Source organism: Plectrocnemia conspersa, unplaced genomic scaffold, assembly GCF_051122295.1.
Source record: "Plectrocnemia conspersa isolate PC_06_02 unplaced genomic scaffold, ASM5112229v1 ptg000012l, whole genome shotgun sequence".
Taxonomy (NCBI): Eukaryota; Metazoa; Arthropoda; class Insecta; order Trichoptera; family Polycentropodidae; genus Plectrocnemia; species Plectrocnemia conspersa.
In genome coordinates, this window is record NW_028277176.1 from 27,985,535 (window position 1) to 28,001,721 (window position 16,187).

The 16,187-nt window shown below is 31.2% G+C and overlaps 1 protein-coding gene and 1 long non-coding RNA gene across 2 annotated transcripts; one reads left to right on the forward strand and one right to left on the reverse strand.

The window, feature by feature from the left end:
- Nucleotides 1-254: 254 nt before the first annotated feature.
- Nucleotides 255-1,624, reverse strand: LOC148228755 (uncharacterized). Its single transcript, XR_015811735.1, has 3 exons — nucleotides 1,496-1,624; nucleotides 915-1,045; nucleotides 255-853 (listed from the first exon to the last, which is right to left on the reverse strand). It is a non-coding gene; the product is annotated as an uncharacterized LOC148228755 (long non-coding RNA).
- A 5,709-nt stretch (nucleotides 1,625-7,333) lies between these two features.
- Nucleotides 7,334-8,079, forward strand: LOC148228756 (histone H1-like). Its single transcript, XM_088200735.1, has one exon. The coding sequence runs from the start codon at nucleotides 7,416-7,418 to the stop codon at nucleotides 8,031-8,033; it is 618 nt and encodes a 205-aa protein (XP_088056861.1). The 5' UTR covers nucleotides 7,334-7,415; the 3' UTR covers nucleotides 8,034-8,079.
- Nucleotides 8,080-16,187: the final 8,108 nt, after the last annotated feature.

Below are 16,187 nucleotides of genomic sequence, written 5' to 3' on the forward strand. Positions count from 1 at the left end.
TATATTACTTGCTGATAATTTACTTTTTCAAAAATGATTGCTTATCTATATTTTTCTAACAGTCACTACAATAACAAATGCACGCAGGATTCACGCGATCGCTGAGGACAGGGCTGAATCAGTACATATAAACGATTGTTTTTAAATAAATAAAACACTTAATTTTAGAAACATTGTATATGCTATATGTTTTTTTAATTTGAACGTAGAAACTAATACTAAAGGCAAGGATTATAAATAAAATATATTGTAAATACTAAATATAAAACCATTTATTAAAAAATAATAAAACTCAATTCGAGGAATCGCTGTTGCTTCCATCGTTTACATTAATTAAAAATGATTCAATATTTAATTCTACCACATTATCTGATTCCTACGTATTAATTTCAACTTTGTCTTTTAACATGTTCAACGTATTTTTTCCATATTTCAGGCGTTATCGACTCGTAAAATAATTTCTGAAAATTTAAAGTTATTGTTTCTAGTTGCTACATAATTTTTAATTTGCGCCCAGATTAATTCTATAGGATTAAATTCACAGTGAATTGGAGGAAGTCTTAAAACTGCCTGATTTTGCCATTTCATCAATTATATATTTGTCATATTTTTATTTATGTTTCCTTAATATGTTTAATAATTCTACTTTTAATATATTGTCATAAAAATTAATATTTTTTGAAGATAGCCAATATTTTACAAGTTTCGCACTAGTAGATAGCTAGTTTTCAAACTACTTCCCGTACATTTTATCATTGTAATCCCCAGACTTTGTTGATTCAAAAGCACATTGCGAATATGGGCTAAAAGTCTTCATTTCCGATGTGAAAAATGATAAGCCTCTTTCCTTTGCCTAAAAAATAAATACAATTGAATATAACAATTTTTTCACATTATAGATAAAATATCATTACCTGAAGGATTCTTTAATTCAGTCGAAAGCTTTTTGGGTAGATTTTATGGTATTATCTACCCATACTTTTTTTCCATGTGTCCAGAATTTATTCACGTTTAGACTAGTTAATATTTTTTTCTTTCTTCGTTTCTATATAATAATATTTTTCTTAAACAATTTCATCTCCATACAGTGATTTCTTATTTTTCTAATAATACACTTTCGCCTACTTTTTCGTTTTTTATATTACATGTTTAACGATTTTAAAAGTTTATAGAAAGTCGAAATTTTTAAATGTGGCAAATTATCGTCTTCATTCTCAACTCTTAAGTATTTTGTCAATTGTCGGTAATATATTAAAAAAATTTGATGTATTCTACTACGAATAATTTCTTTATCAAAATAATCAACATAATCTAAAACGTGGGATTTGATTGCTTTTTAGCGAGGATAATTTATTATTAAGTTTATATTCTTGAACAATTCTAAAAATTGTTCCTTTACAAAATGTTGTTACATTGTCAATTATTAGGTCGGGATTTTCCAAAATTTCACTTTTATACAATATATTTAAAATAATGTTTTATTATAGATATTTACATGAGTCCATTTGTTTAGAGGACTACAGGGCTTAATTTTATTATCAGTATCGGTAAGACATTTTTACACTGAAAAATTCGACAACCGTACACGCTAGTCGAACTTCGCAAACAAACCAATACATACTACACTGTTGAATAATTACGTGGGTAATTACGTTCTAATGAACAACCAATCAGAGCTTACTTTGAAAACACGTGATTGTCACGCGTTGAACAATGCGTTTTACTTTTGTTCTTTTTGTCCTGAAATAGGTAATAGTCTACTGTCTATTTTTGTAACATATTATTATAAATTTAAAAAAAAATACAATTTCTAAATGTGTTTTTTAGACGCTAGTCGTACGCAACACCCCTGTGATTAGAAGCCACGGCCATCACTAAAAAATAATATTGATTTGTAAACAAGATAAAACGAGTTATTATGTACGGGAATTAAACAATAAGTGCGACGATTTCTAAAAAATACATACTATTTAGTAAAATAGATTCTTTTGACAGTCAGTCGGTTAATGACTTGCAAGGATTAGTATTTTCCCATTTTTTGCATCCGTGGATTATTTATCAAGGCACCGTAATCGTTCAGGTTTAACCTATAGGTACCTGGAAAGAACGATTTTAGCTGATACTTTCAAAAGATTCTAAAACGCATTATATTTTATGCAAAAGATATTTACTTTATTATAAATATAAAATGCTTAAAACATTTTCGCACATTATGTTTGAACAAAAAACTTTTACATATTTTTCCGTCGCCCTCCATCGCCCACCAAATTCCCCCGTAGCGCCGTAGCCAGCCTATGCCTACAAGATTTGTTCACAGTCCACTTTGAGATCCTATGATCTAATTTAAGCATTTCTTTTTGGGGTTGGGGTTGCTTTATCTTTCCAATAATTTGACACACTTCTATTACTATTTTGCCCCATATTTCTTAGAATTTATAAAAAGCAATATGTTTTCGTATGGAATGTGTTTTAAAAATAAAGAAACCTATATTTCCTTATGTCCATTGTATATTTATTGGGTTCATTCCATTACTTAATTATTGTTTGTGATTTTTAAGAAAAGGTAAAAATAATATTCACAATTTTTTCGGAACAATGCAAAAAATACCCGTTATGTAATTTTAAAACATACATTTTGCAAAAACTATATATTTAAAAATTATTTTTTTATTTTTCCTATTTATATATAATTATTTACTATTATAATTTCCAATAAAAAAATATGATTTTTTTGGAACACTGCAAAAAACATCCGCATATTAACCCTTTGCACTCGTAATCGTTTTCGTACTAGGTATGTCGCCAGCTCGGGAAAAATGAAAAATGTTAAATTCTTTTTAAAAATTAAAATTATATATGTAGAGCATAACTATGAATAAACTAATATCAAAAACGAAGAAATCAGAACAAATACTTGCATTTCTCTAAATTACATTTTAATTTTTTTTGGTTCTCTCAAGTACCATTGGTTGGCAATCCATAACAATAAATTAACACAATAGGGTGACGACCCTTTTTAAAATATTTATGGGACCGAAAAATGTTTAAACCATAAATATACACAAATAACAATATGCCGCTCGGTTTTAGGTTTAGATATATCTACCTGCGAACGAAGCCAGCTTACATCGCTCGCAGAATTACAAATTGTACGTTTTTTCCATAATTAAAGAAACCCACAAGATATCTATATTTATATAAACTAATATTAGTCTCATCGCCCCATCGAAGGGCAAATGGAACGTTGCAGTTAGTGTGATATTATTTTATATATTTCTTAATTAAAAATAGACAAAACTTTTATTAATGAATAGCTGTATGGTAAATATGTATTTGTTTGTAATTTTATACGACGACGACGGTCAATTGGGCGATGGTTTATTGGGCGACAGAAATTAAAAAAAACTTGCACGCCTTGCTTTATTGTAAATATTAATAAAATATACATTAACTATTTATAGGACACCTTGAACAAAGTGGTACATGTATATACCACCAAAATTAAGGTTTATTTTTCCTATGTTTTTTTTTTAATAATGAACCTAATGTTACAAGAGCACCCGTGATAACGTATAGCTCTAGACATGGAACTTGTCCTATTGCAATAGTGTGAGTAAATATGTATACTAATCTGCACTGATTGGACCCTGTAAAATAATTTTTGACGTAAAGACTTTTTAGTGGACGGCGATAACATAGGGATGGTTTAGGATCAAGCGGTAGCGGCGAAATACTTTCCCTATCGCTCGCTCGCGTGTTAAGTGACTAGAGTGAGTGAGAGATAAGGCATTATCCCCTTATCGCTCACACACTCTCGTCACTTAACACGCGAGCGAGCGAAAGGGAATGTATCTCACCATACGCGCCTGTTGGTGTTAGGTAGAATGGGTGTGAGTCAATAGGCAATTGGCACAGAGCAAAGCTGTCGTCTGTTGAGTACACGGTGTTTATCAAGTATTGAGATGTCGGAATACAGCAAATTAGGGCAAGGAAGAGCATTATCGGGACAAACTAAAGAAATGCCTTTAAACGTATATACATATTTTAAAAAGATGGACGATACTAGCAAATCGGTAATTATTGATAAAATGACAATAAATTCAGTAAAAAAACTAGTGGAAGAAAAAATAAATATCATAACTGCCTAAAATAATGGAGTAATGTCTGCCGAAATGCAACTCAAGGTTGTCATTCACGTATTTAATACATTTTAAAATCGTCATAATTTCTAAAGTATTTAATATAATTTAATAAAATTTTAAATTCTAAATTCCCCATATACATACCAAGCTTACAAATTCTAAAGATCCATGGAAGAACCAATGATATTACTTTAGTAAAACTATCACAATGCGACAAGTAAGACAAAAAAAATCCCTTCCGCCAGCCCCATGTCAATAAACCATCCCTATCCAGGTATAAAAAATGCTTTGAACATAATTGCAACAAAAAAACAGTCCATTGAAAATCTGACATAAGTACGATCTGTTTCATTTAATATTTAAAAATAAATGCTACAAAAAAATAATATTAGAAAATAAATTAATAACAAAATGTAAGACATTCATCAAACACCCTGTGACTCACACACACGCAATCGGACAAGTTCTGAGTCTAGAGCTCTACATTGGTAGGTCAGTTTACCGTTCAATATAAAGTTGACTTAATTTAGAATATTGCAGCCTAAAACGACAAATAAGATATTAATTCATTTTTAAAAAATGTAAATAAAACAAAAATATGTGTCCTCTAAAGGGTTAAAACGAAAAATTATATTGGAAATTCCAAAAGTTTGTTCTCACAGTAATTTATAATTCTCAAAATATAAAAAAATCGCGTAAAGGGTAAAATCTGCGATAAGCACTTATCAGCGCTAGTTCTGGGTTATTATATTTATATAGAACTACCCTATCCAGTTTAAAATAGATAACGGTAAAGTATGCGATTTTTGGAAATTCCAAAAGATTGTTCTCACAGTAATTTAAAAGTCTCAAAATATTAAAAAATCGCGTAAAGGGCGAAATCCACGATAAACACTTATCAGCGCTAGTTCTGTGTTATTATATTTATATATATCAATCCTATCTAATTTAAAATAGATAACTGTAAAATATGCGATTTTTGGGAATTCCAAAAGTTTGTTCTCACAGTAGTTTCCAAGGCTCAAAACATAAAAAAAATTCGCGTAAGGTCCCACTATAAACATTTTTTTGGTAGGTATTTATAATAAAATTACCGACTTTAGCCTAAGTGTTTTATGATATCGAGTAACTTTCTTAAATTCTTGAAAAAAAATATCAAACTGCTTAAGTGATTAATTTTATGATTAAATATGCACAAATGATAAGTAAATATACATATACATATATCTTATGTAGGTATATTATATTTTGTTTAGACCGAATAATGTTTTCATCTTTTAATTCTTTTCTAAAAAATATTACTTATATTTTCGTATGAATTTAATTACGTTAATTATTTAATTAATTATAAGATCATGATTTGCATCACATTCATTTGTAATGCATTATTATTGTATCGCCCAAAAGACCATCGCCCGTTTGTCTGTCGCCCATTTTGAATCGCCCATTTGACTGTCGCCCAATATACGATTATACACTATCATTACAAAACATATCTTCACAATCACTATATTTAGCCATAGCACTATTTTTTCACAATAATATTTAAAAATTAACTTTACAATAACTTCACAATAAAATTACAAAATAAGTAATTAAACAAAATTATCAGTCACTATATATAGTTTCACTTAGACACAAATTACGGACAACCGAGCCGCTGTCGAAAACAGAATAGGTAATAAAAACGTCACCGACGCGTGTCAACCGAAAGGCGATCGCCAACTGTTGCCTTTGGGAGAAGCTACGGCAAATCTGCTGTTAAATTTAGTCATCAAAAAAACCCCGACTTATCCCGATAAATAAGCTCTCCCCGGCTTGATTCAGGTAAAAATGATATTTTTTTGATAAGGTATGACTCTTGAAACTCTTGTCTACAACACTGCAAAAACGCCATTCAAAACATGCACAGGAAATACCCAAAAATCGACGTTATATTTCATTAATTGAAATGGTGCGTCTGACGCGCCTGACGAGTAATATAGACCCAAGTACTGGTGCGTCTCACGCACCATACGAGCGGAAAGGGTTAATGAAATTTGTACATATTCATATTTATCCTTTCATTTTTTTTAACTAAAATCATCACATACAACCAGTATTTAATAATTTCAAAAGGAAAATAAAAAATATCTCATTGATAGACTTAAATAATTAAAATAGAACTGAAAACTGATTTTCTAATTTTGCACACAAATTGGAATAACAAGTTTTCATCTAAATCTTTACCCAATACTATATAGGAAAAATAAAAAATAACACCCCAAACAGGAAATAAAAAAATGTCAATAAAATCATATACAAATTTGAATTTATCGTTCATATTTTGTATATTACGACTCCACGTTTGTTTATAGTAAATTTAATAAGATCAAATCAAAATTAAAGTTATGTACGTTTGTAAGTTATTCCCAAGGTATTTTTGCGTTTTTAAGAAATTCCAAAAGAGAATTAATTGAAGATATGTTTATAATAAAATTATATATATTAACCTGAAAAAGTACATTATTAAAAGTATTTTTTCGCATTTTTTAAATAAACAATTATAAATTTAATAATATAAAATTTAGCTTATTGTTGAATGAATATTTTTTCACATAAAATCAGCCAATACAAAGTACTACTTGGAGCTATATAATTTTATTGAAACATTTTCATTTAAAAAGTCACAAGTGTATGTATTTTAACAATCTTATTGTAATAACATTAAAATATTTTATTATTCTTCATTATAATTGTATAATAATTGATTTTTATGTATAATGCAAAACAAGTAAAATGTAACGCGTATATGGAATATAGCTGTCTTATCACAGTTGGGTTTAAATATTTTTCAACGCTAAACCACTCGATTTATTTTAAAAGTGTTTTGTTTTAAATAAAAAGGATATTATAACAATGGATTAGTTTTTTTTAATATACAAGAAATCACTCAGTTGTTTGTAAAAACGTTTTTTAAATTGGTATTACGACGAGCAGTAGAAGTACTAGTATGTGGAATAGTAGTTTGCTGGTAAACTGAGTTTTTATTGTGCATTTTTTTTATTTAAAATATAAGGTGAAAACCTCTTTAATACGTTTAAATTAAAAGTAGTAATTAAAGATGGTGGATTTTAGTAAAATTGAACAGAAAGAGTCGAATTTGAAGCAGAAAAGCGAACGGAATGATGCTAAAATTTGTCAGGCGTTTAGTGATTTCGATGCGCTACGTTCGATTTCATATACTGAAAGTCGATCAGTAATTTTTACTAATCGTTTCCTTACGACTACACAATGGCAGACACCGCAGTAGAGACCCAAGCTCCGGCAACTTCCGCCAGGAAGACCAAGGCTGCAGCAGGAGCAAAGAAAGTCGTCAAGAAACCTACGCATCCTCCGACTTCGGAAATGGTTAACAAGGCCATCGCCGACTTGAAGGAGAAAAAAGGCTCATCGTTACAGGCCATCAAGAAGTACATCGCTGCCAACTACAAAGTTGACTCTGACCGAGTTGCTATTTTCGTCAGGAAATACCTGAAGACGGCAGTCGAAAATGGATCTTTAGTCCGCACCAAAGGCTCTTTCAAACTCGAGGCTAAGAACAAGCCGGCCACTGCCAAGAAAGAAACAGCACCAAAAGCGAAGAAGACCGGTGTCAAAGCCGGACGCGTTGAAAAGAAGCCGACAGCCAAGAAAGCTGCCGCTCCCAAAAAGGTTGCCGCCAAGAAACCCAAAGCAGCAGCTTCCCCGAAGAAAGCGGCCACTGCCGCCAAGCCTAAGAAGACCCCGACCAAGGCGAAGAAGACCACCAAACCGCCCACTAAGAAACCGAAAACTCCCAAACCTAAGAGGGCCTCTGCTGGCACACCCAGAGGAAGACCTGCAGGCAAGAAAGCCGCCGCCAAGAAGTAAACTCACAATTCGTATTCAGTAAAAAAGGCCCTTTTCAGGGCCACTAGTATTTCTATCGGTTACTTTTATATCCATGCTTTCTTAAATTGCGTATATTTTTCGCCAGTAGTTTTAATGTTTTTTAATCAGGGCTGTGGAGTCGAAGTCGTAAAAATTCGACTGACTCCGACTCCTTTTTATTAATTTTTTAATGATTAATAGAAGCAATTATTTTATATGATCTAGTTCCAATTAGACCACGAGCACGAAATAAGATTTAGTCAACGTGCCAAAATAAAGCAAACTTTTTATTTTAGGTTTTTTTTTAATTTTTTTCGGAGTCGGTAAATTTTGAAACGACTTCACGTCCCTGGTTTCAATTGATTATAATTTGAGTAATTTGAAAGTTTAAAATTTTACTACATTTAATACACCACACATTAACAAGATACATTCGACAGGGAGATAGAGCTACAAATGCAGGGACTCCCAGAACACAAAAACTTTGACTTTGACATCCGACTTTATTTTTTTTTAATTCCTGTCATATTAATTAAAAATGACTTTGAAGTTTTGATGAAAAATTGTTTGCAAAATTAAAATTATTATTAAATTTAATATATAATTAATATTAATTATCTAATCAAATACATACATATTTATGTGTAATTGTTATCAACAACGTATGTATATTCATATGTATTGTATAATGTACATATTTGATTTAATCATTAAAACAATAATATATATATTTTATAAAATTTAATAAACACTACCTACATTTAATAATTATTAATTTATGTATTCAAATATACGTGCAGGACATAACAGCTTTATTAAAAATAGTATAAATTCTGTTGCGAACGTTGGCATAGTTATATTATAGAAGGAGATTCGTGGGAATTGCAAAAATATTTTAATCTTCTGGGATTTACTAGGAAACGCATTTCAATTCTAGGTCTTTAAGTCCAATATTTTTTTTTTTTAAATCCATCGCGGTCCAATTTATTTAATCACAAAAATTAAACTTTTTATTTGTATTATCTTTCACTTATTTATGGTTCCAGATGTTGGGATCTCTACCTGAAAAAAAAACAAGAATGCAATGAAGAAAGAAAGAATATTTTGCTCTAGGGTCTGGGCCTTGTAAATAGTTAATGTTCACTATTGTAATTCACACAGCACCAATGGCTCTCAACATATTTTAATCACACGGATTTTTTTTTATATTATTACTTTGTTATATGAAACACTAAATATACATATTTATGTATTTACGTATTTAATTTAATTCAATATTTATGTATTTAATTTAATTCAATGAATCAATATTTTTACTTCGTAAAAAACGCAAAAAACAAGCTCGTCCTAATCAGGGCCGGCCCAAGGGGCAGGCAGTGCAGGCGATCGCCTGGGGCGCTAGATCTTGGGGGGCGCCGTGATACCAAATAAAGGCGCAATATTCACTTAAAATTATCAAACAATATTGTTAAAGAATATAATCTGATATTAGTTTTTTATACACTACTGTGTACTCTTTAGATTATTTTACGCGTAAAAAATCGCGACCAAAATAAAACTACAAATTCTTAAATATCCACAATCGCAAAAAAGAGTATGGTGTCAAATATATGTAATATTAAATTACTTTAATTTGAATTATATTTTTGCGCTCATGTAATGAGTTATTAAAGTATTATTAGGGTGGGGGGGGGGGGGGCGCAAATTTAGTTTTTGCCTGGGGCGCTAAATAATCTAGGGCCGGCCCTGGTCCTAATTACTCTTTTTCATAATTGAAAACATAATTTTTGTCTAAATCCATTCAAACGAATCTTTATAAAACATAATAGTAGTGACATGTAATACAATTAATCTCTTGCGTAATTTCAATCAACTTTTTTACTATTGTCTTGCCCAGTGATGGCCAACTGAAATCACTTGGTGGGCCAAATAAAATAATGCATGTTTTTGAAGGGCCATACATAAATATTATTATTATATTTAAAATTAATAAACAGCTTATAATTAAGATAAAATATTTTATTGTTTTTTAAAATCGTTTTAACATTTATTTTTTATTACATGATATTTTTTTGGTGTCGATCGGTATGAAAATGTAAAACATATAGAAATTTCAAAACTTCAAAGGGGCATATCAAAACCTTCAAGTGGGCCACTTTTGGCCCGCGGGCACATTTGTCAATGGCTGGTCTTACCGAATGGCTTATTTCAAGTAAAATATCATAAGATTAATAATAAGCAAAATAAATAGTTTCGTCGGATTATGATGAAAATGTGAAATTATTATACGTTACAAAGTTGTAGTATTAGTTCTAAAAACTTATGATATTTAAATTGAAATAATAAAATAATTCGTAGTGTTTATTTTTAAACGCAGAAACCCATTTTTTTCTTCAATGATAAAAAATGCTTTTATCGCGAGTGAAACTGGCTTTTTTTATTATGATAAGCGTTAATCCTTTCGTTCAATTATAGATAGATGACTGTCCAGTTGACGAATCCGACTATCCCTTAAGCCATGGTTTCCCAAACTATGTTCCGCGGAACACTGGTGTTCCGCGGATACAAAATAGGTTTTCCGCGGAGCCTAAATAGATATTTCACAAAAATTTGGAGTAAAAAAAATGTTAGTCTTGCTAATACATAAAAATTGTTCATAAATCTGATAAAAAAGCTAGAAAATATGTGTTAAATATTCAACATTGATGTGTATAAATTCTGTAGGGAAAAGTTTCATAAGTCAATTATTACAGAATTTACATATTATTTAAAAACTACCCATGGATCTTTGGTTGAAAACAGGAAATTTGACGAAAGAAAGACCAAATACTTCTACTGATACGTCTATCTTTGAAGAAGAAAATAATCTAAAAGCTGTGATTTCTTCAAAGTCAAATATTAAAGAACAAGTGTCATCTATGAACAGACCAAAACGGAAGTACGATGAAAGTTATTTAAATTTTTGATTTACGTATATTGGCAATTCAGATGTTCCTGATGCAATGTGTGTTTTGTGTCAAAAAATACTAAAAATACTAGTAACAGTTTTTTGGCTCCAGCTATACTTCGCAGGCACTTCGAAACGACACACTCTGATTACAAAGGAAAAGACATGCAATTTTTTAAGAAACAACGTGACTCCCTAGAAAAGTCCAAATTTCAAATGATTACAATGGCTTAAACTGAAAATGAAAATGCAACAGAACCTTCTTTTCGCGTGAGTTATCGTATTGCACTGAATGGTGAAACTCATACAATTGGAGAGACACTTATTAAGCCATGTGCGAAAGATACGGTGTCATGTGTTCTTAATGAGCAGGCTACTAAAAAAAATGGATGCAATACAATTATCAAATAATACTGTTTCACCACGCATTAAAGATATTTCTACTAGCATAGAGAAAGAGTTAATTCGTCGACTTGGAGTTTGCAGTGAATATGCATTGCAAATGGATGAATCTACAGATGTCGCAGGACTAGCTGTGCTATTGGTATTTGTTCGTTACACATATGATTAAAGTTTTAAAGAATATTTACTCATGTGTGCATATCTACATGGAAAAACTACAGGAGAATATATATTCAACTGTATTAATGATTACATTACAAAACAAGAGATAAGCTGGGAAAAGTGTATTGATATTTGTACAGATGGTACTCATGCAATGGTAGGAAAAATGAAAGGTGTTGTGTCAAGTATCCTGAAAGTAGCTACAAGAGCTACTAGCAGTTACTGTATTTTGCAAAAGCATGCCCTGTTGCCTAAAAAAATTCCACAAATTTAAAAAATGTTATGGATGAAGCGGTGAAAATGATAAACTATGTAAAATCTAGACCACTTCAATCCAGATTATTTAAAATTTTGTGTGATGAAATGGGTAGTGAACATAAAGCACTTTTATTACATACTGAAATGAGATTGCTAACCAGAAGAAAAGTTCTATCAAGACTTTATGAACTTCGAAATGAATTTTTATTTTTTAAAAAAAAACTTTATGAACTTCGAAATGAAAAAAAAAAAAAAAAAAAAAAAAAAAAAAAAGTCTTCTTGAAGGCACAAAATAATTTGCAACATCATTTTATCAAATTTTTAACAAATCCTTCCTGGTTGATACATCTAGCATATCTGGCGGATATTTTTACAAAGTTCAATGATGTTAACTTATCATTAAAAGGAAAAAGTATTACAATTTTTAATCTGAGAGATAAAATTGAATCTTTTGATAAAAAAATATAATTTTGGATTTTATCAGTTGAATCTAATAATTTTGATTGTTTTCCTGTCTTAGATTTATTTTTATTAGTTTAAATGAATTGAATTTTCAAGTTGATGAAAAAGTTTCCCAAGTATTTTTAGAACACATATAACTTGAAAACAACTCTTTCGGAATATTTTCCGAAAACTAGTAAGGACAATTCCTGGGTTCGGAATCCATTTTCCGTGGCAGTTAAACCAGTAGGCTTAAGCGCAAGAGATTGTGAGAATTTAATTGATTTAATTAATGACTCTCAAAGTCAAAGTTTTTGTGTTGTGGGAGTCCCAGCATTTGTGCTCTGTCTCCCTGTCGGAATTTATGTTGTTAATGTGTCAAAAGTAATAATTAATTAATAACGAACAATGATGGCCCCAGCCGCGCACAGCGCGGCTAGGGCCATCACTATTCATGCGAATTGAAACTGTCATAGAGGTTTATGTTTTAAATTTTAAGATGTCCAGCGGATGTGGATTTTAATGACTCTGATTTGAAAGAAAAATATAAAGATCAGCCATTAAATGATTTCTAGGTGAGTTTGGCTAAAGAGTTCCCCAATGATCCAAAACAAGCTCTGGTTTGTTTACTTCCGTTTTCCACGACGAATTTATGCGAAGTGGGATTTTATAAATATATTGCAACAAAATCAAAATACAGAAAAAGACTCGACGCCACGGTAGATATGAGAATACAACTGATCATTATTGTGCCTGATATAAAAAAAATTATAATTTAAGAACCCAAAATCATTACTAGTTTTATTTATATGTATTTTTATGTTAATAAAATTAATGATATTTATTTAATTTCATTTTTTATATTTATTTATTCTATTATGAATTACCCAACCTAAAAAATAAGCTAAGTGTTCCGTCAAAATTTTCGGATTTGCCAAGTGTTCCGTCGCTGAAAAAGTTTGGGAAACCCTGCCTTAAGCTATCGAGTAGTATTCTTATCAATATAATCCATACTTTGTACTAATTACTCCTCATTAGGGATTCCAATCCCGGGCCAAAATTTTGATCCCGGGATTTCGGTATTGCAATTAGTCGATCCCGGGATCCCGGGACCAGTCCCGGGATAATTTTCATGTTATTTTATCGATAAAAATAATTTAAAATGAATAATACAATATTTTTTTACATCCCTTTTTTATAACGTACAATGTATAAAGTACGTATAATTTTAGTGTTGGACTTAAAATAGAAAATAATATAATAAAAATAAAAAAGGTAAAGTCTTATTTATTTATTTGAGAAGATAAAAAATGAACAATGATTGTACATATGTACATTCATAGACACAATTAATGGAAAACATTATTTTGGGAAAAAACTCACGAAGTAACATCAAAGCATCAAGCGTTTCATCATTTAGCCTTGATCTGATTTTGGTCCCTAAGCAGCCTGCAGCTGAAAAAGCACGTTCAGACTCACAGCCTCAAAGATTCACAAATGACACGTGCAACTCGCGCAAGTTTGTATACGAAATATAACGATTTTGTCAATAATAATTCGATTGTGCTTGATAAATCAATCAATCCAAAAAATTCGGGATTATGTTTTTTAATCCCGGGACTCATCGGGTATTGAAAATCGTTCGGGATCCCGGGATCCGAGATCTCGGGATTGGAATCCCTACTCCTCATACATGATTTTGGAAAATCCTTTCCCAGATTGGTTTTTTGAACACATTCTCGCAACAATGGATCGTATTTTTTCAACAGATTAATTTCTAATAAAATCTTTGCTTCCAGTTGATTTAGGCGTGATCACATAAAGTCAAATTCTGTTTAGCTAGAAATCTTTCTAAATTATAAAATTAATTCTTAAAACATATTAATTTAATTTTAAACTATAAAATATTAATTTTATAAAAAGTAACATAAAACTATGTATATACCTAGTAATGGCAATAAGACATTTCGGAAAGACAATAGACAAAAATTGTTTGAAGCTACGCGAAGGATTAATTATATTACATGTTTTATTACCATAATGTTTTATGACGATCCTTTCAAACGGATTTAGACAAAAATGCCGCTTTCAATAATGAAAAAAGGTAATTAGGACGCGCTCGAGGTTGCCATCCGCATATTCAATACAGCATAATACATGTAATAAAAATAAACTTTGGGCGCATATTTGGGTACGACTTTGTCGGTGAATAACAATGCACAAATCAGAGGGTAAAAATTTAGCCCGCATTTTTATTTGTTGATCACATTCGATATTTGCGATTAATTTTCATAAAGTATCGCTAAAAAGTCCTATTCAATCTTTATATAGTTCGTTTAGTTCTTTACATTTATACTTTGTTTTTTTATACTTAACTAGTAAGAATGTTATAAAGATATTAAAAATATTGATTTATTTTATTTAATTTAAGTTGATTGCTACATTGAACTCCGTAGTTAAAAATGTTTTTTGTCCGAAGTAATTAGTGTCCGCAAAAATTTAGTCCGTAAAGTTCCTGTTCGCAAAATCCTTGTCCAGAATAATCCCGTCTGGAAAAATCCAAGCACCCGTACAATAATACTATATTATTATTGTTCATTCATTTATAGCAGTGGTATCAAACTCATATACAAAGATGGGATATATTTATTCTCGAAACTTCCTACCTATATGTTGCAAGAAATAATTTCACTAATATGAGATGTAATTTGCTGAGATAATTTTGTCTTCAGTGCTGATTTTAAATGTCCATTTGTTAATCTAGATATTGTGTGTCCACAAGGGTGTGTAGTACCAAGTATTGCCATTATTTTTGCTGCAAACATGCGCATTTTAATAACATGGCATTTTGGCAAGTAAAAGTCAAGAATATCAACTTAATTTTTCTCTTTTTTAGCACCATGTTACACTGGATTTTTATTAATTTTATTAAAATGTTACGTTTTTCATTTTTGTCGTTAAAAGAAAACGGAGTACTAAATAATAAAAATTAATTATATATTATACATTGATTAAAACATGTTTGCTAAAATTACAACTGTGATATACTTCTTGATATTTTTTGTATCAATTCAATTACAATGTTGTAGCTGATTTTTCTAAATACAAAATTTAAATTTAATTGCTTTAGTGTTATCTCAGATAAATGTGAGAACTTTATTTCGACACTGAATTTTAAAATTTAGATCATTTAAGTATTACCTTATATCTGTAACGAAAAGCAAATTCTGCAATCAGTTTGTATCATCAAAATGTTTTATCGACTTTCCTTACATTTCACTATGACATTTAAGAGTTTTCTATATGTTCCGAGAAAAAAATGGCTAAAGAAATGGCTACGTATTATTTCATACTACAACAGTGGCGTAGCTAGGGTATGTGCCGCCCAGGGCGATCCTTAAAATTGCCCCCCCCCCCCATACATTTTTTGCGAGAGCATAAAATCAGCATTTCTTAAAATAATAAATTGGTTATTATTAAGATCTTGTTATTCGTGGATTTATATATGATTTAGTGCATTCAGGGTTAAGAACCACACTAGACGACCCCATCGCGAATATGCCGCCCCCAAGCAAGTGCCACCCGGGGCGGCCCGCCCCCTCCGCCCCACCATAGCTACGCCACTGTACTACAATATTTGTTTCATCGCTATGACGTTTGTGTGGAGGAGCCGAACATGGCCGAACCGAGCGGACGTCCTGCGCCCGCTTAATTCCCGGTCGGTCGTGACTCACTGACTCGATCTACTCAGATCGAGACTATTCGCGATTCGCACGACTCGTGTGTGCGCGAGTCGCGTGCGTGCGCGAGTGTGCGTGTGTGCGTTTGCGTGTGTGTGTGAGCGCAGGGCTGGCTGAGATGGCCGACCCAAGTGCCACCGTGCGCGCAGGCAAAAGGTCCTCGCGCCCCCCAGTTGCCGACCCCTCCGAAGGAACGTCATGCGA